Genomic DNA, 24,844 nt, shown 5'->3' on the forward strand with positions numbered 1-24,844 from the left:
CACTGAAAACTGCACTCTAGCTTCCAGATTTTTCCCTACTAGGCTACTATTTTCTCACCCATATTATTTATCATGTTTGAAAAAAAATCACTTTGTTGAAGGTGAATAAATAGGTTGTTCTTTAAGTTCTCATAGAAGATAGTATGTAAAGTTAGTGTTTTCTATTTTATTTTGGTTCACTGGTGAATTACAAGTGCATAGAACAATCCACAAAATGTAGTAAATACTCAATGTATATCCAGACAGAATGGAACAGTATTATTAAATATGAAAAAAATGCTCTCATAGGATGGAGTCAAGAGGGTATGGTGCAATATGAGTCCTACAGGAAGTAGTCTATTTAGCATGGGAAACTAAATCTTGCCTTATACAGGGCAGTGAACAATCCATGGAAAGGCTCTTGTATGACAAGAACCCTATTGTTGGAGGCCAAGAGAGAAGGTCTTAAAACAGCAAGAAATGTTCTTCCAAGAGTCCTATTTGGCTGGTTAGAAACTCATGCCTTGAATTATTCCAAAGCTGCTCCCCTTGATATTTAATAAGGGTTTAGTCAATCTGCATTTCATGGCCCTGCTCTGCAGATATGTAGATACTAATGGTGGTCCCCTTCTTCAAAAGTCTCATCAGTTTATTTTTTCAGTGGAAACATTCAGCCACTTAACCACCCCCCCTCCCTACACACACACATATTCTGCACCTGAACATTCTTATTGACCACATGTGTACAGTTAAGCAAGGGCCAGGACAGTTGGGCAGTAAAAGGAGATCTAAGCACAAGGTGAGCCGGAGACTAGGGAAAGCTTGTATGAAAAGCACCCTTCTACTGTTGCTGCATATGTTTGGGGTAGGGACTAAATACTGTGCTTAATGAAGTCTAGACTAATGATCCAAGGAACCTTATTCATATGTTAAAATTCTTTAAGATATGTGAGGGGTTTTTCACCTTATTTATGTGTAAGTAGATTATGTGTGCGTTTGTGTGTGTCTGTGTGTGATGTATCTGCTTAATACACAAACGTGTGTGTGCAAGTACATGGACCGATGCACACACATGGTAAGCCGAGGAAGATGTCAGGTGTCTTGCTTTATCACTTTCTGCCTTACTTTCCTCAGACGCATCTCTAACTGAAGCTACAGTGAGGCTGGTGGCCAGAACATCCAAGCTAGGCTCCGGGGTCTCTAATCCCTCTACTGTGCTGGGGTTATAAGCACTGTGTTGTCATGCTTGGCTTTTTATGGGTGCTTGAACTTGAGGTCCTCAGTTTTGGACAACATTTTTCCCCACTCAGGTATCTCTTTAGCTCCTATGTATGGAAGATTTTTAATTGGTTAATCATCTAGATGCCATTGGAGGGTAATTTTACCTCAAGGTCTTCTCACCAGCTGTTCCCGCTGGAATTTTATATCCAGGTATCTTTTTGCATTGCTTGGTCATTTTCTTTCTTTGGAATTCTACTTAAATATTTACTATTAAGTACTACCCAGATATCCTTAGATAAATTTACAAATCTCCTCCCTGTCCAGCCAGTCAAACATCATTAGCTGCTGTCTCTCTTTTTTTTCATAACATTTCCTGCTATTTATACATGAAATATTTACTTTTGTGTTTTGTTTGGATAAACAGGCTGGAGCACTCAAAAGGTCAGAGATATTTTTGCTTGTGGTTTGGAATATTTTTGCTACTAGCAAATGCTTATAACAAGGGTGTCCATCATTGAGTAGACAGGCTGTTCTGTCATTCTGCCTCCCTGCCTACACTGTGAATGCATGTGTGTGTGTGTGTGTGTGTGTGTGTGTGAGAGAGAGAGAGAGAGAGAGAGAGAGAGAGAGAGAGAGAGAGAGAGAGAGAGAGGGAGAGACAGACAGAGAGAGACAGAGTGAAACATAGAGAGACATAGAGACAGAAAGACACACAGATGGAGAGGGAGGAGAGAGAGGGAGACAGATATATTTATATTTTTGTACTTGTGTTCATTTTAGACATTTTAGAGGTTACCTAAAGAAAGCAGTTGTCTTTTTATGACAAAACCAAACAGCTTGTAGCAAGCCAACTGGGAAAGGGAAGCCAGTCAGAGCACAGTCAAAGGAAGCATACCAGGGATTATACATGTGTTTAGTCTCCCCTCCATCACTTTCCCCTTCCTTTCTTTCTCCTCCTTCCTTGTGCATCTTTATATTTTATATCAGGGTAAACTAGAGGCTCAGGATCAGGTCTAGCCAAGCATATATACCTTTATAAATAAAGTTTTATTATTATATACCATGTCCACTCATCTACATATTATATATGTACACTTAGCAAAGTAATTGTGTCCAAGAACATATGACTACAATACTGTACTGTGCATTTGCTATTTATGTAAAAAAGTTTGCTGGCTCCGTGCTCTACATAACTAGCAGAGGCTACATTTGGCTGAATGAGGTCTTGGGAAAGCAGAAAGTGCTGAATAGACTTCATGCTGCATTTGGTTCTCAGCTTCTCAGCTTTCTGCTGCCTGTTAAGGGAAAGAAGCCAGGCTTCCACAGGGGTCTAATGAACTGGAGAGAGGTCCTCTGAGCAGCAAGTTCTTAGGATGTCTCACATCACCACAGCACGTGAGACTTGGAGATAATTAAGTGGTGTGAGCACCTAGAAATGAGGAAGGGAGAGATGGAGCATGTCAAAACTTCACTCTTCCTACAAGCGCTCTAGAGCCCTTGTATACGCTAACTTGTAGAGGACCTCTGCCTGCAAATATTGAGTCAATTGAATTTTGTCCTTAGAGACTTGCATGCTGCTTCCATTGACTTGGATGGGAGTAATGGGGCATTTTGTCCCACAGCATCTGTTCTGGCTTCAGGCTATTTAACAAACCCCTACTAAACAAATCCCAGTAAAGTGTTCTTTAATGGGTACTTAATTCTGTCGCAGAGGTGGGTGCTGAGCACACCTGAGTCCTTTCTCTCCTTTCAGGTTTGCTGTTTTCTCCTTTTTATAGCTTGATAATTACTACACTGGAGAAGCCTGAGTCAGGCACCGAACGTCTACTTTTATCGACCTCAGTTGATCCGCTTACCCTCTAGGTTCCAATTTGACGGTTCAATTGATTATTCATTTACATTTTTAATGTTGTAGGCAAAATCATTTTAACATGAATCATCTCTAACTTAATGGGTAACATACAGAGTCATTTGGGATATTCATTTCAACAAGTATTTATTGAGCATCTGAGCTCAGATGAGCCTACCAAGGATAAAAAGGTCATTCTACTTTATGGTCAACACTGACAAGAAATGATATGCTGATGTTTTTGCTGTGCAAAGGGGCTGCTCCTCTGAATGGATTCCTGGGTGTTTAAAAGTAGTTAGGACATCAATTTTTGTATAATTAAATTTTGTCTGCATATACCTTAAAATCTATAATGCCCACATTATTGTTTGAACTTGTTCTTAAGCACAGGGTTTTGTATAATTTATTTTCCTTTTAGATGATTTTGCTTTGTTGGAGATGTAGAAAGCTTGGGTGACTACATCAAGGTGAGCTCTCTAGAGTGAGAGCTACTTTGATTTTATTAGCTCGCAAAACTACTTACCAAACACAGCAACGCGAATCAATCTAACTGCACTTGTGTTTCACTGTAATGTTTTACCTGAAGGCTCTTTAAATATACTTTGTGGAGTTTATTTCTTAACACGATGTCACCTTGTACATCAAGCAGGTAAAACTAAATACACAACCTTTGGTGGCAAACCCTTTCCAGTACTATTTACTTAGCATATCGTATTTCTGAGTTATATGTCTAATCACCTAGGGCTTTCACTTGTTTCTAAAATGAGATGAGGCATAGAAAAATACATAAATGGGTACTTCTGATCATAATGGTCACCTTTATAAGACAGCATAAGTGGAGCCAGAGTTGAATGCTGAACAGAGGATGCGTAGTGCTCATTCTTTCTAGGGAACAGCATGAGCTAATGCTTGCTGGAAAAGGCAGTGAAAAATGAAAAAAAAAAAATGCTTGGAAGGGCCTCCTTTTGCTGATTCTCACTGCCAATTTCATTAGTGTTCTTGTGAACCAGGCAGATGAAGAAAGAAGCTATTCTAAATTCTTGGGAAAAGGTCAGATGGACAACGGTATTAGTCTTTGTGCATGAAATTATTGATCTCTTTTCTATGTGCCTGGTCGATAACAGGAAGCACATTCTAAGCAAAGCTAGGAATTTAGTATTTAGGAATGCCTAGTGTCATAGACATGTAAACACCTCTCTGATATGGAAGGTGTAATGCTTCAGTTTCCAAAATCCTTCTCTTCCCTTGGCGCTCCTAGGGAGCTTGAGAGAGGTAACATTTGAATGTGGTCATGAACAATGAATGACTTCACCATCTGAGCGCTGGGATCAGTCTGTGTCCTGCCCTAAGTTACTAGATATTGCAAACGCAGGTTGTGTTTAGGTTCTTGTTGTTTTCTTCAGACTGCTTTGCCCCGAGAGACCTTCCCTAGAAACTTTCTACCAGGTTCTCTACTTTGTCCTCTCAGTCCTCTTTGACATCCCCTGCCTTTCTAAGCCTTTACTGCCGTGCTATAAATTACACATATTCAAATGGAGACCTATTGACTGTGTGATGTACAACTCATAGTTGAGAATTATCATTAATAATCAGAATTGGAATGAAGAGCAACAAAAAAACCCTCTGTGCTTGCCTCAGCCATAAATATCAAGGAAAAGGGGGATTCTCTGGCAAATTGCTGCTAATGAAAGCGCTGCCTGCACCTTGTAAGTGTATTGTTACTCAATAAATTTTGACATGGAGAAAAGACACAACTGTGTTTGTTGATGTTTTGACATAGCATACTCAGTACAAGAAGGGGTCAGGCTCTAAAACAGTACTTAGAAAGAACTTGGGGATTCTGAAGGAGGGGTAGTTCGTATGAGCAGTATATGGGCAGTGGAGGAAATGCATCAGTGAACTAAACTTGAAACTTTAATATGTAGATGAAGGAGAGTCATTGACTCCAGTTAAACAAAAGCAGGGAGATGGTAAGATAGTCAGGGCTTGGAAGATACCTTAGTTGGCAAATGGTCTGCTGAGCAAGCATGGAGACAGTTGCTTGGATTTCTAGTACCCAACTAAAAAAGTATTCATTGTAGTATACATTTGCAATCTCAGCTCGAGGGGGGTAGGGATGGAGACAGGAGGATCCCTGGAGCCCATTGCCTAAGCAGCCTCATGGAATCAAGGGGCTCTAGGTTCAGTGAGAAACCCTTCTCTCAGGAAAAAAAAAAAAGGAGAGTAAATAAAGTTGAAGAAGACAGATGATGTCAGCCAGCATACATAACACACACACACACACACACACACTCACTCACTCACATACCAGATACATGGTCACAAGGGAGCCTGAGCTCTGATAAACCCTAAAACGTGAGCAGAAGATAATAGGGGAAGTGCCAGCAAAGCTAACTTCAAATGGGTAAAGTTCAGAGAAGGTATCTATTGATGATTAGGTGCTGAACTGCCATATTCCACTCTGAATCCTAAAACAAATGGATAGAACAACCAAAGCACATTGATTTGTTTTAAAACAGCGAATGAGTGTTCTGTAAGGTGGCAATGGGACAAGCTATAGCCAGAGTACTACCTGTAGCCACCACTCAAGCTCCCAAATTTTGTACTGGGCTCACCCCTGGGACTCACAATCTCTTTCCCAGGGAATGGATCATTTTAGTGGCATAATGTCTAACTAGATGTCTGCTTGTTGTCTGCTTGTGATAACTTTTGATAGACAGAATAACTACTTTTGTTAGACACTTGAATTAGGTCACTGCAATTGCGATCGCATGCTCAGTAGAGTTGTGCTAATGAAATCTCACTATTAGCACTGTAATTAGATCACAATATATATCAATAAGATGATTGTCATGGTTTGAATATGCTTGGCCCAGGGAGTGGCACTATTTGGAGGTGTGGCCTTGTTGGAGTAGGTGTGTCATTGTGGACCTGGGTTTTAAGATCCTCATCCTAGCTGCATGGAAGTGAGTATTCTGCTAGCAGCCTTCAGATGAAGATGTAGAACTCTCACCTCCTCCTGCACCATGCCTGCCTGGAAGCTGCCATGTTCCTGCCTTGAGGATAATGGACTGAACATCTGAACCTGTAAGCTAGTCCCAATTAAATGTTGTCATTTATAAGACTTGCCTTGGTCATGGTATCTGTTCACAGCAGTAAAACCCTAGGACAATGTTGGTTTTTTTTTTTTTTTTTTTTTTTTTTTTTTTTTTTTAATATAACTAAATTTGTTGAATTAGCTATACAAGGCATTCCAAAATTTCTTTAGAGTTCTCAGTAAGCTTATGTAAGAGAGTATTTTTGTATGTATGGTGTGACGAATCTCATGGTGGGCAGAGTAAGCCTGCCCAGGCGTGCACTCACGCATGTGCACATGCACGTGTGTGTGCTTGTATGTGTATATGTATGTTTGTATATGAGTTCCATACCTGTGCTGTCTTCATACACCACTGTCACTGTCTTCCAGTTGTAATAGAGGACCAGATCCAGGACTGCCCTGCTGATAGCCGCATAATCCGGGTAGAGGTTGATGTAAAATAAGTCTCTGTTGTCCACAGAAGGGTGTTTCCAACGAGTCTGAATGTGTGGAACTTCTAGAGCATTGCATATAGACTGTACAGCACTGACGGAGGAGCTGTGGGAGGGGCCGAAGAGGGCGGCCACTCCGAGAGCCAGCTGGTCGCATGCTGGTAATATCCAAAGACAAGGGAAGGGATTGTGAGGGAGAGAAGGCAGGAAAGGGGTGAGATGAGAGAGTTCTATGAATTCATGCTTTCTTTACACGCTCTCTCTACTTAACTGTCAGAGAACCCTCTGTAATTCTCATCTGTTGGTTGCTGTAATTTCTTTCCAGCTTCCCATAATCTTTAGATAGTAAAATACTGATAAGTGTAAATGTACAGCCAACCAGTCATAAATCATAAGGCCAACTCCCTGCAAATAAAAATGAGTTACTCGTCTCAGTTCATTACCTTCAACAAGATGAAAGCTAAATCCTTTCCGTGATCCCATGAACACTCTGTGAGCTAACTAGCAAACCATTTGTCAAATGAATGTCCTGTGAATTAAGTTCTGTCATATGGCAGGGGGACAATGGAGAGATTAGTATGGACAGAGAATGAAGAAGACCTTGTGGGTGACTATAAAATGCTTTGACTCCTATGTTTCTGTGGCTCAGATAAGAGTTTCTGCACTTATTTTTCTTACATGAGTTTTCTACTTAACTGTAGAGAACCCCCTATAATTCCCACCCCAAATCGCTATCTTTGCTATCTTTTCTATCCAGTTTCCAATATTCTTTAGATAGTAAAATACTGATAAGTGTAAATGTACAGCTGATCAGCAATAAATTATGAGGCCAACTCCCTGCAAATAAAAATGAGTTACTCAGACAGGACATTCTGATTATTGAAATATTTGTAGAGTGCATATAAGCAGGAAGGATCCCTAATTAGTTACAGTGGAATGGCATGACCTAAAGGGATCTTTAGAAGACACTTGATCTACTCTACTCATTGCATACACAATGGAGCTAATCATGGCCATGGGACAGTAACAGAGTTGAATCAGAACTTGTGGACTCTAGGTCAAGGCCAGGCCTCTTTCTCCTTCAATTATCAGCTAATCATAATTAAATTACACATTTCATATCTTATTCCTAACATTTTGTTGTTATAAGAACAAAACTATCCATTATGAAAAATTATAGAGAGGACCAAAGGCTCTCCCATCAGCCCAGTAACTTGGAATAATGCTTACTGATACTGCAGAAAACAAGGATTGCTATTAAAGCATAGTGTGAGATATCGGTGCCTTTATTGAATAAAAAGTACTTTCTCCTTAAGGTATTAGAAATTCAAGAGTATATTTCCAGTGCTGAAAAAACAGATCACTGGGCAGGAATGGTGTCATTTATCTAAGCCATTGTTATACATTTACGTATTTAAGCCCCTCTTAATTTTTGAACATGATAAGTAATATTTCAATATTGGTATTTTTCTCTGTATCTTAAATTACTTCCTTGATGTAGATTCTAGGTGGTAGAGTTCACCATCTACTACCAAAAATGTCTTGATATTTTAAAATTATTTGATATATATTATCCAAACTCGCACCCAGAAAACTAGACTATACTCTACTTCCATGAAGAACATTATCTATTAATCATATGTAAGTGGCCGTTAAATATAGGTTTATGTGCATCCTTCAAATTTAAATTATAATTATTAAAAATGAATTTGAGGCTTGTCAAGTGATAATGATTGAGTATCTAAATTAAATAAATAGGTTTATACAAATGAGTTTATGTTAGGGATTTTTATAATTATGCCATTTTACAAGAAAAGAGAAACACCATATGTTTCTGTAAATTTTTTGAAAGTTATTTAGAGAGAATATGAAGTAAAATTTGGGCAGCTGATGTTGACAGTTATTTTAAGGACAACTTCTGACCCTGCGTTGCTTGGTGCCGATTGTCTGCACTAGCTATAGAGATGCAGAAACTTTCTGCAATGTAATGAAGGTGTGAGTTGCCACTGTCCTCTTGCTTCTGCATGTGTATTCATTAGCCAGAAAAAAAAATGTGAGCATGGAAGTATGCAAATTGTTGTCTTATCCCACTTGAGAGGATTGAGATTGCTTTGAATGTGTCTTGACTCTAGGGTGCTAATATTTCTTGACAGAAAATCAATCCTTCAGACTTCTGTTTGTTGGAGTGTTTAATTTACAAGTATGGTTGGGCCTTCAGATCACAAGAAAGCCTTCATTATGTATGTGTGTGGGGTGGGGAGAGTGTTGAAGTATCCCTGTTAAATGTCATTGGCTTAGCTTTCTATGGTGTTGTTCAACAGTATAAGAGGGAGATCAAGCCATATAGAGAGTGATACAGATCTAATTAAGACAGTATATATATATATATATATATATATATATATATATATATATAATGCCTAGCAAGATTTAAAATGCTATACAAGTATAACTATACATTTTTTCATTATGTATGCATAGGCAACTCTGACCTATAAGAAATCTCTAACTCCATCACTTTTCTTCTGAGTCATGCTATGGCTTCACATTCATCTCCATCTCTTTAGTGCTGGGATTTTAGGCATATACCATCATGTCCTGCCTTCTTCTATCTTAAGAAAAACAGGGTTATTATGTCAAGATTGTGTTATATATGGAAGCATTATTATTGTATTAATCTTGATAAAGGAAGTTTTTTATTCTGTATATAAATAATGTTGTGATGCCTGCAGGCAAGTGTATTAGGCAAACATATATTCTTTGATCTAACTAGATCATTTTTGTTACCATGAGTTTACTTGGAAATCACCAGACACATGGAGTTTATCATGTGTGATTTGTGTGTCTACCAAAGGCAAAGGGTATTCTGAAAGGAAAAGAATTCTTGACAGATACAAGATGAGCAGCAACATTTGCTTTCTCAAAATTTTATGGTGTGTGTATAGGCAATCCGTTTGTTAGAGGCCATGCTTCAGGTATATAAAATCATTAGAAAATTATTCCAGAGGTTCCTGGGGGATATCAAAACCATCCCTGCTCTTCCATAAGAACCACTCCACATGATAATGCTTGCAGACTATGTATAAATTAGATTCCTTCTTGAGTGCTTATCTTCTGTTCAGAAGAAGAAAGAAAATCAAATTGTGATTTGTTCTCACAGATTTAATCTTCATATTTTTTATGATTTTGCAGAAAAGTGGGCAAACAACAGCAACAAGAAAATGAGTAGATGTTAGATAATCCCAGCACTTTGTTGAAGACTTCTGTGATCCTGGGTTTGACTTATGTATGTCCTAGTTACTTCCCCATGCTTGGTGGATGTGACCTTCCACAATGTTTTATTTGATTACACTGTACAATTTCATGGTGGTATCTCAGCTTCAGGAAGGAAAAACAGATCAAACCTGACATTTTCCATTCACAGCTGAACCAGTTAATCATAGAGTAGAGGGCACTGAAGGGTAAGCTAAGCAGAAAGGCCCAGAAAACAGGACTAGGCAGTGTCCATCAGACGAGTTCTGATCTCGTTGATCAGTGATGTTGGAGACCAGGAATTCCTACCACCCATTTGCACTAAGAAACCCACTTTGAAAAAGGTTGAGCAAGACAAAAAGTGACCCATGCAGCAGACTCATCACCCAAAGAAGCTTTGTAAAGTAGGAAAACAGTTACCTCTTCGGGAGGCTTCAAAACTATCAAAAAGATTAATTCTCTGGATGTCATAGGTTAATGTGGTATTGGGCATCAAGGTTCGGTTTCGGTTAATACTGGTGACTGCAAACTTGAAAGCTAATTCTTCAACATTAACAGGTTCGTTTTCCACAGTTTCAAAAATCCCTCCTGTAGAAGCAAAAGAGATGCATAAGAAACACTAGACAGGATGCCACAGCACTGTTTTAAAAGAAGAGTGTAAATTGCAAACAAAATACCCAAACCATAACTGCTGGCATGACCAGGGTAGATACAGAAGCCAGGCTGAATTAGGATGTGGTACATGCAAATACGTAGTTCTTTCTGCATATGTATGCATGAAATTTTAGATCTCATACTGGATTTATAATGCCTCTTAGATGATATAAATACATTCCAAGTATTGCATACCAAGGAAGCATAACTGATAACGCAATATAAAACAATTTTCTCTGATTTTCACAAGTGTTGTGTTGTGTTTGATCTAGACACAACTTAAACTCTATTCTAGTTGCCACTCTTGCCTTGGAATTTCAACTTTTCTATTGAAAACAGTGTTTTTAGGAGCTGGGGTAATAGTTAAGCAGTTATGGACATACATACAAGCACACACACACACACACGCACACGCACACGCACACGCACACACACACGCACACACACACAAAATCTGCAATAAAACCACACATAATCATCACATGTATGATTTCTATTTCTTCTTCCTCAAATGTAGAACTATAATGTACAGATTTTAACTAAATGTAACTATACTAGCCCTACTTTGAAAAATTAGTTTTTTTAAAGCACATATATTGCTTTCTGTTGAATTGACTTTCTTAATTAACTATAGTGTCTACTTATGAGAAATAAGAAGACTATAGTAACCTAACTTGGCTTCTTTCTGGTAATTTCTGGCATTTATAGATTAATAGCTTGAACCTATAGAGTACTACTATAGTCCTCTATAAAACCATAGTTAAGAATAAACGATGATGTCATGTTAACCTTCACCTAAAGACACAGAGAAGACATTTGTTCCAAAAGTAGTATCAAGAAAATACTTGTGTTTTCCTTGTGACACTCACAAATGGACAATTAAGGATGGACTTTCACTTTATCTGGGCACTGTGAGCCAATGGTGGCCTGATAGGTGGGGAGGTCAGGCAAGAAGCACTAAGTGGTCCCAGGCAGATTGATGTAAAATGACCTTATTGCTGTGGTCATTGTGGCCCATATAAAGGGGTCTTGCTATTAGACTTTCCATAGAAGTCATTGACAATTGTTTGTCCACAAGTTTATTTCTTGAGCCCCAGCGAGAACCATGTGACAGATTCCATAACAGAATCTGACTCCATGGAGACCAAGACTTAAGATGCTTGTGCTAGCACTACTTAAAACAAAGTCAACTCCAGCCTTCAAGGAGAGCATCAGCAGAGTGTGTAGGATAGGTTGTGGGAAGGGATATCCTCCTGGATAAAGAACAGAAGTTCTGAAATGTAGACCCTGGCTTTGCCTAACTCTTCTTCAAAATTTTTAAGTTGTGGGAGGAAAGTTATCCAAAGGTAGCTCCTTTATGTAGTTTTTATCAAAACTTTGTAAATATACAGATATTTCTGTTATTTGAAATGATAACAGTATTTGGTACTTCTTATGGTTTGGTATTTGTTATAAATACCAAAATGGGAATGAGTTTGGAATATATATGGTGTATTTAGACTTATATTTGAAGGCCCCTGGGTTTCTTGTATTGCTTTACCTTGAAGAATAGAGGTTGGTACAAATAAAGCTTATACTAAACATTATATATATATATATATATATAATATATGATTATATTATATATTACATATATATAACTATATATGTGTGTGTGTTATATGCTTATACACACACACACACACACACACACACACACACACACACACACACACTGTACTCCTGCACAGCTATCACACACAGCCACCAAATAAAGAATATAAAACAAATAAGGACTATGTCCATTGTTTTGGGTTAATTTCAACTATAAGTCCCATTTTCTTGTATGTATGTCATTTTTATGACCTGATGTGTTTCTACAGAAGTTCATATACTGAAGCCCTAAACCCAGTGCCCAGTACCTAAAACCTGACTGCATTTTACAAAGTAATTTAGGTTAGGATGAGGCAGCATGGGGTGTGCCCTGATCCAGATGGTTATTAAAAGACAAAGAAAGTGATGTGGTTGGAAAGATGTCCCAGCAGTAGAGAACCTTCTTGCTCTTTCAGAGCACCTGGGTCTCAGTCTCAGCACCTACACTGCAACTAACAACCATCTGTAACTTCAGTTTCCAGGATATGACACTTTGTACTGGGTACCCATGGTATATGGATCAATATGCATGTAGGCAAAATTTCTATACACATAAAATATAAATAAATAATTATTTAAAACAAAAAGAAGCTGGAATTCACTAAAACACAGTAAAGACCTGCATACAACCATGCAGAAGAAGTTTATACGAGGACAAACAGAACAGAAGTGGTGATCTGCAGGCAAGGAGAAGTCAAGCCTGCCACTCCTTCATCATGTACTTCCAGCCTCTCAGACAGGATGACAATATAATTCTATTTCTGTTATTTGAACCATGTAGTCTATTTATACTGTTTGTTTGTTCATTTGTTTTGTATCCTTAGGAAGTTAGTTTGTTTATCTTGTCTTTTTACCCTAAGGGCTTTAAAGTGAAAACAAATTTAGTGGTTTAGTGTCAATCACCTTTATTGAAATACCACTTTCTTCATGGAACTGTAATGTAAGATAATCAAAGAGAAAGTTACTGTAAACCACTTTAGGAGGCAGAAGTATATGGTCACAGTGCAGTGCTGCTGCTGTTGCTGCACTTTTATGTGACAATCACTCATGGAAAGCACATATAGCAATATCCTGCACATGGACGAGGTCGTTTACAAGGAGTGATGAGGGATGGGGGGAGGGGTGTTCAACAGAAAGCTTTTCATTTGCACCAAGTAATTTCATGTGGACCTAGAAGAGACTTGTTCACCATGACAAATCTAAGTACTACTTGATTAATAACGTGGCCACAGCAAGCAACGTGTGGCACTCAGCGAAGACTGAGAATAAATGTTCTATTTCGTGAACCTTCTGAACACATACAAGAGCCATGGCGCCTGTGTCAGCTTTCTTTCACTATAATAAAATACCTGAAGTACTTTATTTATAAAAAGAAAAGGTGTATTTTGGCTCAGCATTTAGGGAGATTCTTGCCCATGATTTATTGGCTCCTTGGCTTGGGGATATGATGAGGTAATAAATCATGGTAAGATTGCTTGGAGCACACACTGTTTAGTTTGTGACCAGAAAGCAAAGAGGGGAAGAGCAATGTCCCCTTTGAGGGTGTTACTTCAGTGACCTAAGGATTCCCCATAAGATTCTACCTTAGGAAGGTCTTCCATCCCCTCAACAGTGCTGCTCTGGAATCCATACCTTTAGCAAACTGATCTTTTAAAGCATAGACAACATTTGAACTCTGGCAAATAATTTTGAAGCTTTTCTTAGTTCATGGCCCATTCTTAAAGAATAATAGTAAGAGGGCCGAACAAACATTATGATGATTCCCAGCCTTCCTCAAGAGCCCACCGATTTCTTTACTTTCTTTTTGGCTTCCAAGGATACCCAATCTTTGTAACCTGCCTTTTAGTTACAGTTTCCAGGGAGCATGAAAAGTATAATGTAGAATCAGTGGACCTGACTATGGGCCAGGTCATGGGCCTTAGAAAATAGGATGTTATTCTTGCTAACCATTTCCATCCTGGCTCCCTCCAGATGGAGTCTGACTGGATTACAGGTAGAAATTGTAACAGGGACTCACTTTATTTAAAAAAAAAAAAAAAAAAAAACCCTAAGAAATTGAACCAGAAAATTTATCTTTTTAAATGACAAAACTACATGAATGTCATGTGGGAACAGAGTCCTGTTTCCATAAAAAGATTATTGTTTTGACTAAGCTTGACTTATATAAATATATATCCCAATAGCTATTTTAAGAAATGCAGGTTTCAGAGTGAAGAGGGTAAGGAGGCTGCGTCTGGCTCTCGCTCTCACAGACATTGCAGTCCGTTGACCTCCACAGAGACAGCGCTGGGGCAAGTGAGAGCCGGACGGGCACTGGGTGACTTTGTGCCTCGTGGAGGAAAATCAACTGAACATCGGCAAAGGAGATCCTAAGAAGCTGAGAGGCAAAATGTCCTCACAAGCATTCTTTGTGCAAACCTGCCGGGAGGAGCACAGAACAAGCACTAGATGCTTCTGTCAACTTCTCAGAGTTCTCCAAGAAGTGCTCAGAGAGGTGGAAGACCATGTCTGCTAAAGAAAAGGGGACATTTGGAGATATGGCAAAGGCTGACAAGGCTCGTTATTAAAGAGGAATGAAAACCTACATCCCTCCCAAAGGGGAGACCAAAAAGAAGTTCGATATCGCTGCCTACAGAGCTAAAGGAAAACCTGATGCAGCGAAAAAGGGGGTAGTCAAGGCTGAGAAGAGCAAGAAAAAGAAGGAAGAGGAAGATAAGGAGGATGATGAAGAGGATAAGGAAGAGGAAGAAGAGGAAGACAAATATGATGAAGAAGATGATGGTGGTGAATCAGTTGGTTCTAGTGCAGTTTTTTCCTCGTCTATAAAGCATTTAACACTCCTGTACACAACTCACTCCTTCTAAAGAAAAAAATGGAAATGTAAGGCTGTGTAAGATGTGTTTTTAAACTGTACAGTGACTTTTTTGTATAGTTAACACACTACCAAATGTGTCTTTAGATAGCCCTGTCCTGGTGATATTTTTAATAGCCACTAACCTTGCCTGGAACAGTCTGGGGGTTGTAAATTTGCATGGAAATTTAAAGCAGGTTCTTGTTGGTGCACAGCACATATGGGGGACAGCAGTTTTGTTTTCTTTTGTTTTTTTTTTTTTTATCTTCAGTTGTCTCTGATGCAACTTATATGAAGATAATTGTTCTGCTAAGTGAATAGCACTATGTAATTGCAAAAACATGCAGATATTTTGTTGACATTCTGAATGCTTCTAAGTAAATACATTTTTTATTAAAAAAAGAAATGCAGTAGATTTGCATTGTGTAGGATATGAATATATACATACACACACACACACACACGTAACCTTTGGCTGATTTTATATGCTGAGGTCCATGAATCTTTCACAGAATTTAATAATTCATCCAATGTGTCAGTATTTCTTCTGGTCATTTTTGTATAAAATACTTTGGGTGGTAAAAACCAGTGCTATATAAGGCACTGGGAATATCCTGTGTAAAAAAAAAAGGGGGGGGATGGAGTGTAACACCCAGGCATGATAGTGCACTCATGCCATCCCAATGCTTGGAAGGCAGAGACACACTGTTCTCTGTGAGTTTAGGACCAGCCTGGTTAACATAGAGAGTTTCAGGCCAGCCCAGACTTATATAGTGAGATTCTGAAGAGAAAGGGAGGGGAAGTGGGGGAAGGATGGAGGGGCAGGGGGAGCATGAGAGCATGCATGTGACTTTAGGAGCTTTTCTTCTAGAAGCTATTTAGAGGCATGAAGGAGGCATTGGGATGCCTACTAAGACTCTAGGCATGTCTTCACCTCACGTTTACCTGAGTAGGAATCTGAAAGAACTGAGGCCTGAACAGAAAATGTTGGGAGAAGAGTGTTCTATTCAGAGGGTACAAAGTGATAAGAGACAGGAGCTATTTTGGGTCATTTTTTTTTAAGGATTGAAATTGGGTGAGCCAGACTTTGGTAAAAGAGCTTAACCAAGTGATGGAGTGGATTGGAGTAGATTACAGGGAGCTTAGTAAACAGCGATATGATTATGGCTTTATTCTAAGAGGCATGGAAAGCTAGCAGGAGGCTTTGAACAGAGTGGTTAAGTGACGTTTCCTATTGCAGAGAATCAGTGTAGGTTTTGCGTTAATGAGGAAATGGGCAAGAGGCAAACACAGGATGATCTGTTCTTGTACCTGTTCTACAAGAGGCTACTTCAGTAAGTTAGATGAGAGATGATGGTGATTAAGTTGAGATTGTTGTTATTGATGGTGTGAAAAAAAATTCCATTGAATAGAAGGTAGGGTTGGTAGAGTTCCCTGACAAAGCATAAGAGGCAAGAATGAATGACATTGTGTTTGGAGATTTAAGTAGTCATTGATATTGCTGAAGAGCAGGGCAGGAAGCTTGGCTCGGAGTGTGATTATTCCGTGATGCCTCTTAGGTGCTCAAGAGAAGATGTTAGCTCGAGAGCTTACTATGCTCATGCAGATGTTAGAGAAGTTGTTTCTGAATGTGAAAGTTAGAGTGTGATTACAAAGGGGGTGGTGTACAAAGCAATAGTCCTAGAGAAAAATCGTTTCACAGAGAGTGTAGATAGACAATCTGAGGAGTTCCTGGAGACAGTAAAAGCAGAAATATGCACAGAGCTGAATTACTTGGATAATGTGAGGAGGAGGCAGGGCACGGTCAGTTCCCTGGATTCTGGCTTCTAGAATGGTTAGAGAATCCATTACTTTTACTTTATGTAACCACATTTAATGGTTAATGTGAGTTTGTGTGTGTGTGAGTGTGTGAGTGTGTGTGTGTGTGTGTCTGTGTGTATGTCTGTGTGTGTGAGTGTGTGTGTGTGTATGTGTGTGTGTGTGAGTGTGTGTGAGTGTGTGTGTGTGTATGTGTGTGTGTGAGTGAGTGTGTGAGTGTGTGTGTGTGTGAGTGAGTGTGTGAGTGTGTGTGTGTGTATCTGTGTGTTTTGTATGTACATCTGTGCATGCACTTGAGCATTCACATCTGTATGCTTGAGTATGGAGGTCAGTGGTTAACATCAGTGTCTTTATCAATCACTCTCTACTTTTGAGTTTTATTTTGTTTTGTTTTGTTTTTGAGATGGGATCCCTTACAGAGCCTGGACCTCACCAGTTCAGCTAGGTTGGTTAGCCAGTGTGCTCCAGGGATCTACTTATCTGCATCCTTAGTTCTGGGACTACAGATGTATTCTGCCACATCTGACATTTTACATGGGTCCTAGGAATCTAAGTACAGATTCTTGTGTTTTGACAAGCATTTGATTGGGTAGTCTATTTCAGTAGCCCTGATAGTACTGATGCAATATCCAGATAGACTTCCTTTTAATTTTTTATCTTTCACTTTGAATGGATTCAAAATAACTAAATTTTGGTGCATAGTCCATTTTGATAAATCTATATATGCACACATCCATTTGTAAAATATGTACTGGTCTGATTAGTATAAGGAGAATATTTCCCACCTTCACCATTTATTATTTCTCTTTGGTGAAAATATTCCAAAATCTTCTGTTGTAAGAAATGTAAATATATAGTGAACATATATAATGACTTACTAACTATATAGTCACAACACTATGCTTTAAAAACTAGAACATTTTCTTCATAGTCAACTCTATTTGACAGCTGCCAAATGTGCTTTCCTAAAATTTGCCCCATTAGCTGATTTTAATTATGCCATTTCTTTTTTTCTAAAGTGTCATTTTATTCAGCCCATTCAATTAACTATTTTTTCTGATGATATTTTGCAACTATTCTACTATATTACAGGATTTACTGGTATTTCTATTTATTTTATTTTCCCACTTCATTTGAAGAGTACAGGTTCGGATCAGGTTATTGCTATATGTGTTATTGCTAATCAATTGTAAACACCCCTAACTAGCCACTGTATGTCCACTGTGACAATCTGTGAGGTCATTCAGAAAACAAGGGCGATCTATTAAATGACAATCTAGAAATGGGAAGTTCCAGTGCTGGCTCCTGTTTTGCATTCATGTAGACGAGCAGCCATCCCAGAGGCTGTCAACAGAAAACAAGATGGCAATTTGATCTATTCCTTTGCTGATAGCTGCTCCTTAAATACACAATATTATATTGCCTCCCTTTATTGCTGCATCCATAATTCTACTTTATTGCATCATAAGCAATTTACTCGAGGCTCATATTTACTGCACCTTTAATTTCAAGGTTACACGTTTAATTTCTAAGATTCCCTTTCACATCCAGTGTCTCTTCCTGCCTTACTTTGGGTACTAACAGTGCCTTAATGATCTTATGGAGATGAATGTGGGTGGGAATCAGGTGTTCTATCACTTATTGAAAGAGAAATGGATAAGGAGAGTTTTAAATCTTTCAGAAAGCCTAGCACAAGGAGAGAGTTATAGGCTAAAGACAAGTGGAGCCTCAGTGGTCTGGCTGTGACCCAACCTTCTACAAGTAGCCTCATATATCAGTGTCTTTAGAAAGGAAGAATCCATTTTATTTCATACCTGGTGTAACAGCCACATTTAAATTCTCTCTTTGATGCTTCAAAGAGATTGGTGTAAATTCAGTATACATGCTCTCTAAATGGAGGGACACATGTTTATGAGGAATAACTGACATATTTCAGAAGATAGCTAGTCAGAGGAGGGGGAAATCTGAAATTTTCTACAGATGCGATAGGTAATTGTTCTTAATAAATGTACTTACTATACAGTAAAAGTAAAGGTAGCCATTCGAAATCAAAATATTCATATATTATCTTTCATTTTTCAATTTGTTTATGAAACATTATTGATTATCTGTTAATGTGTAGGGCAATGGTCGCATTAGAGGGTGATATACAATGAAGGATACCCTGCTTGTTGCCCCCAGAGAGATGCCAGTCCTAAGTGATAGACTTCAGAAAGGGAAGCCATGTGCAGTAATCAATTACTCAACCAACAAAGCCCCGGCACACTCCTTGTCCCCTTCTACATGGAATCCTTTCAGGGTGAACTTGGTTACTTGGGGGAATTTGTTTAGTATAGCCCTTTTCAAAAGTAGTCTAGAGGCCTCTGAAACCAAAACCTAAACTATTATAGGTTTGGATATCCTACTACTGGGAAGTGAGATCAGCATGTTGAACAGTCACATATAGTCTTGCAAATACTTCAGCATCATTTACAGCAGGACATAGTGTATAGAATAAGGACAAACTGATATATAATATACAAAAACCTTATATAAAATGATATACTGAATTATACACACACACACACACACACACACACACACACACACACACACACAATGAAACCTAGCTCAGGGAGATGGCTTAGAGGGTAAAAAGCAGTTGCCATAAAGCTTGATGATCTGAGTTTGGTCCCCTGGAGCCATAAGGTTGAAGAACAGAACCAACTCAAACAAATTGTCCTGTAATCTACACATGAATACCATGGGACATATACCGAACTCTGCCAAATAAGCATATTTTAGAGAGTCATTAAAAAGGCATGAAGCCACATAATTTGTGACAATATGCCCTGGCCTGGAGGATGTCTTTTTAACTGTGGTAAATCCGTGCTTACAAAGACCAGTGCTGCATGATCATCATCATCAGTGGAAGAGTGACATGTTGATCTCAGAGGCTGATACAAGAATGGCGGATCCCAAAGGCTTAGCAGGCTAGATGATTGGGGGATGAAGAGAGGTTGGTCATGAACACAATATTCAGCTCAATAGAAGAAACGCTTCTGGTATTCTATAGTACATCTAGCCGGGCATGATGATCAGCAAATATAGATCTCAGAGTGGTTAGGAAAAAAGAAGTTGCCTTGTACTTGTCAAGAGTGATACGATAATTACTTAAAAGTCATAAATACATCATATACATATAAGTCAAAGTCATAGCATACATTATAAACCCAGAGCCAACCTATGCCTTGAGAGTTGGGGTATTTCTTTGAGAGTACTAATGGGAACCTGCTGGGACTCTATGCCACAATCTAGTCTAGCATATAGTCTAGACATAGTCCAGCATCCCCAGTGAAGGTCTGTCCAGTTGATGGGATGTTCAGTCTTGTGCCTAAGCATAGAGCCACATGAAGAACTCTTTCCTGCCAACCCAGAGGCCTGGGAGGCAGTTGATATATGTGGCGAGACCCACTGACTTTTCCCATTACCGAGTTTGTGGCAGTGATTGCTTTTTCTCTCCCAACCATTACCTCCCATGGTCCCCAAGCACTTTCAAAGCTCCATTCTCCCTGGGAGCTCACTTCTCATCAGGCTGCCAGCACCTTCATTTCATGCAGGGATGGCTGGTGTCCTAGTCAACTGCGGGTTCCAGGCAGCAGCCAGGAATGTTGCCAATGAATGAAGTAATGCCAAAAACCTTTACTCTTATAAAAGTCTGGGATTGCTTTAATATCTCTTGAGAGCAGTTATATTTCTAGCTTTTAACATCTCATTTAAATGACATGTATTCACATGAAAGGTCTCCTGACTCCATTCTTCTGCTTATTAATTAAATGGGTAGAATATGCCAAGTTCACAGCCCAGAGTTCCAAAAAAGCTTTATTATATGTTTTATCCCAGTTTTCTAGTTTATGCCCCTCTGTTTCTGCTATTTCTCAGCTGACAAATTCTGTTTGATAAGAAGGAAAGGCTATTGTTAAAATGAAATCTGGAGTCTGAAGCCAGAACCAATGGAGGTTCACAGCTCCCATTGGACAGCATTTATCTACGCATAGACATGGGAGACACAAAAGGCCTTTAGTGGTCAAACATGTTTGGGAAGTCCTGCCTAGCATCAGCCCTGCTGGAAATTCACTTAACACAGTAATGTGCACATTGCCCATGAGCCATGCAATAAGAAGGCAATTCAACTCTGCTTAACCCAGTGTGCTTCTAAAATTCTCTTGATTACAGGACACTTTACCCTGGAACTGTGGCCAGTTGTCTTGAAAATCACATTTTAAAAGCACTCTGATCCAGGGATCTGCTTACATTTGGACTAAAATAATCTGCACTTTAAAATAGTATTTGGATGCCATTTTTATGAAAAGCTGGATAGGGGTCTAATGAGAAGTATAAACCTTCCAACTATGATACTACCTCTAAAGACATATTAGATACGTGCCATAAATTTTAATTTTACTTTTACATTTACAAATACATATTCTAAGCAAGGAGATGATCTCTTTCTGTGCAAAACCCCCGTCTTTGGTCAGTCTTTCCCAAAAGTTATATTATTCACAGTATGCATCTCCTTGATGCTTAATGTCAATATGACATACTCAGCTATCTGCCTCTCTTGTTTGCATATTCCTAAGTGCTCCAACAGCTAACAAATACCCTTCTTATAACACTTTTATTCACCAATATTAAAATCGTGAAAAATGGCCCCTTGAGGCAGTAATGTCTAAAAAAGTTTCAGAACCTTGGATGTAAACCTTTGTCTGTTAGAGTTCTCACCCTGTAATGTTTATGTTAGAGACTGAATATATTATTGCTTATCAAGTTACGCTAGACGCTAGAGCGTCAGCCAACAACCTGTGGCTTGTGGCCCCGTCAGGGCTGCGTATCAGATATCCTGCATATCAGATATTTACATTATGATTCATAACAGTAGCAAAATTACAGTTATAAAATAGCGACAAAATAATCTTATGCTTGAGTGCCACCATGACATGAGGAACTGAGCTAAAGGACTGTAGCATTACAAAGGATGAAAACCCCTCATCTAGAGTCTAGAGCCTAGCAGATTTCAGCTGGGGTAGTTTTCTAAGTTCCACTCTGAGATTCAACATGATTAAATGAAATCGGCTGGGGATGTCCTTGGCATTAAACTACTTGCCTGACATGTGCAACGTCTTAGGTTCAATCCCCTACACTGCAAAAGAAAAACAAAGTAAATATTGTAAGTAATTGAAATGAAGGTTTACCATGACATGAAATACAAGTGACCCCAGTGGGAGCCACTTCTAAGAAAACAGCTCTAGTGAGTTAGTGAGGATCTAGACTCCAAAGAAGCCCAGCATGCCCATTCAGGAGAGCGATGGACAATGTACAATACAGTAAGGTTAGATTTCATGTCACTGAGGGTACTGTGCTGGGTAGTACAAACAGCAGAAATGGGAAATATTCACATCTTACTTTAAAAGCTTAAAGTCTCATTCACTCCGCATGTCCATGTACTTAAAACAATATTTCTCTCTCAGCTCCTACAGTGGACACCACAGCATGCAGGGAGTATGGTCATTTTTGTTACCTGCAATATTTGATATTTAAAACATACTTGCACATATTCATTAAGTAAACGGTGGGATGAAAAGAAAATCAAACACATATATTATCACACAGTATGAAACAGACACTGTTAAACATTTGGACAACTTCCTTTCATTTTACTGTTTTCTTCTACTTTTTTTTTTTCAATACAAAAAATGGTTTCATTTCTAAGTACTAATAAGAAGAAATTTTCGTTAAGAAAATGCCATAGCATCAAAATAATACTTAGGAGTAAACTTAAAGAAAGTAGGAAACCCAGAGAAAGCTACAAAACTTTCCAGAAAGCATTTAAAACCAAATATAAATGGGGCTATACATCGTGTTCATGAATTACAGAACTTCCTGTTATTCTAATGTTTATTCTTCTCAAAGAGATTTACAAATATCATTTAATTCCCATCAAATCTCCATTACATTTTATACAGAGATAGAAAGAACAATACTGAAAGTATTGCAGAACTGTGAATGACCCTGAATAGCAGACACAACAGAAAGTACAAAGCCAGAGACATCATACTTCCTGATTCAAGCGTCCTCGGGAACTATGCTCATTCCAACAGCCTGCTACTGAGATGAAGCATATGTTGAACAGTGGAACGGATTCAGGAATGAACCCTTGGCAAAGGCATCCGTCACAACTGGCAAAGGGCAGTGTTTCAAACATATGAGCAAAGAAAACTGATGTTGACATAGGAAATGATAAAGTTGTAACTTAATCTTCTGGCAGACATAGGGGGCTGCAGAGAGGGCTTCGTGGTTAAGAGCACTGGCTGCTCTTCCCGCGGACTGGGATTTAAGTCCCAGCACCTGCATGGCTGCTCACAAGCATTTGCAACTCCAATTACAGGGTACTTGATGCCTTCTTATGGTCTCTACAGGTACCAGGTATGTATACGCTGCACAGACATCCATGTAGACAAAACACCTATACACAGGAAACCCAAATCTATTAGACGTAACAATATTCTCAAGACCTGCGAAAGGTTTAAAAAGAAGTCTGGATATAAAATATCCAGAAAAAAAAAAAAACCATTGGATGAGACATACATGACTTTAATCTGGGCAATGATTTCCTGCCATGACACCAATTTTATAAGCAACAGAAACAAAACTACATCAAACTGAAATGTATACACAGCCAAGGAAATTATCTGCGGACCCCAAAGACAACCAAGGAAATGTAAAAGCGACATTTTCAAAGCATATACCTGATAAAAACTTAGAGTTCTCTATGCTTGCTTTGAAATGCAGATAAGTTATATATAGTTACATAATGATTGAAATATTGATTTTACACTGGCCATTAATCACTTGTTCTGGTGCATAATTTATTACAATGTATATTGGATTTGTAAATGTAGTCAAATATACTTCATATACAGTGCTATACCGATGCACATGCCCCAGAGCCAGGAGACAGAAGCCTGTCAACGCTGGGTCCTCTTTCCCTTCCAAGGATCAGCCTAGTTTCCATGACCTTGAAGTTCGATTCCTCACTTCCTTTCCTTGCTCATATCTCACTGAGTCTGCCTGGGCTATGCTGAATTTACAATGAATTGACATGTTTTTACCATTTCATAAATTGTTGATTACTCCTGTCCTTTTCACATCATATGATATCCTGAATTTCTCTTCCTAAAATTAATCGTGTAATTGGTGTACACATTGCACACTTTGCATAAAGCACTGTTTTCTTGCAAATGTCTTCTTGCACTCACTGTGAAGAAATAGCCATCAGACTTCCATCATTTTCCAGCATCTTGATGACTTTAGGTCATTTTATGCCAGGATTTCTTATTTCTTTAATTTGTATCCTTTTAACTATTGTAGCCTTAATTTTCAAGAATGTATTGATTACTTATTTTCATTAACTGTGGTTCTAACTTGCTTTCTTCTGCTGTTTGCCTTCTTTTATGTCTTGGGATGATGGTGGTTTTGCTATCAAAGTACTTACAGGTGTTGGTTCTGGTCTTCTATCTTGTTATAGTCAGGGCCTAACATGAGGCCACTGACATTTTTATCGGCAATATTTTCTTAGTATATTTTAAACTCTTATTAATGCAGAATACACTTTCCGGCGGTTCAGTGTTTAGACTTACTGATGTCATACACCAGTTTTCTATCCATGAAGAATGACTTGTTTGTGATAGTCTGTAGGATTCCTGGTTCTTTCCTTATTAGATGTATCAGGGGACGCACCTAACTTGAAGCTGAGTGGGGCTGGGTGGCCAATTCGGCCTGATGCCCTGTGAACTGAAGTCACCTCTGCAGTACTGGCCAGACACTTAACCGCCAGTGGACAAGTCTCTAGAGTTCTTCTGTGTTCACCTCTGTCCAGGGCACAGATAACAGCTATTCCCTCAGCCTGGAAGCCCCAAGGGGCCACTTACAAACCAGAGCCTGCAAGGGGCTCTTTAAAGAAGACTAACTTTGAGTATTTGAAGGCAGTGGGATAGAAGGGCATTTTCCAGAATGGAACCTGA

The 24,844-nt window shown here is 38.8% G+C and overlaps 1 protein-coding gene across 1 annotated transcript in view; it reads right to left on the reverse strand.

Annotated features, from left to right (window-relative positions):
* The window catches only part of Grik1 (glutamate ionotropic receptor kainate type subunit 1), a 366,793-nt gene that overhangs the window by 146,484 nt on the left and 195,465 nt on the right, over positions 1-24,844 (reverse strand). The window contains 2 exon segments of the mRNA XM_076943118.1: positions 6,478-6,735; positions 10,250-10,417. Coding sequence (XP_076799233.1) covers positions 6,478-6,735; positions 10,250-10,417 — 426 coding nt within the window.

This window comes from Arvicanthis niloticus, chromosome 12, assembly GCF_011762505.2.
Source record: "Arvicanthis niloticus isolate mArvNil1 chromosome 12, mArvNil1.pat.X, whole genome shotgun sequence".
Classification (NCBI taxonomy): Eukaryota; Metazoa; Chordata; class Mammalia; order Rodentia; family Muridae; genus Arvicanthis; species Arvicanthis niloticus.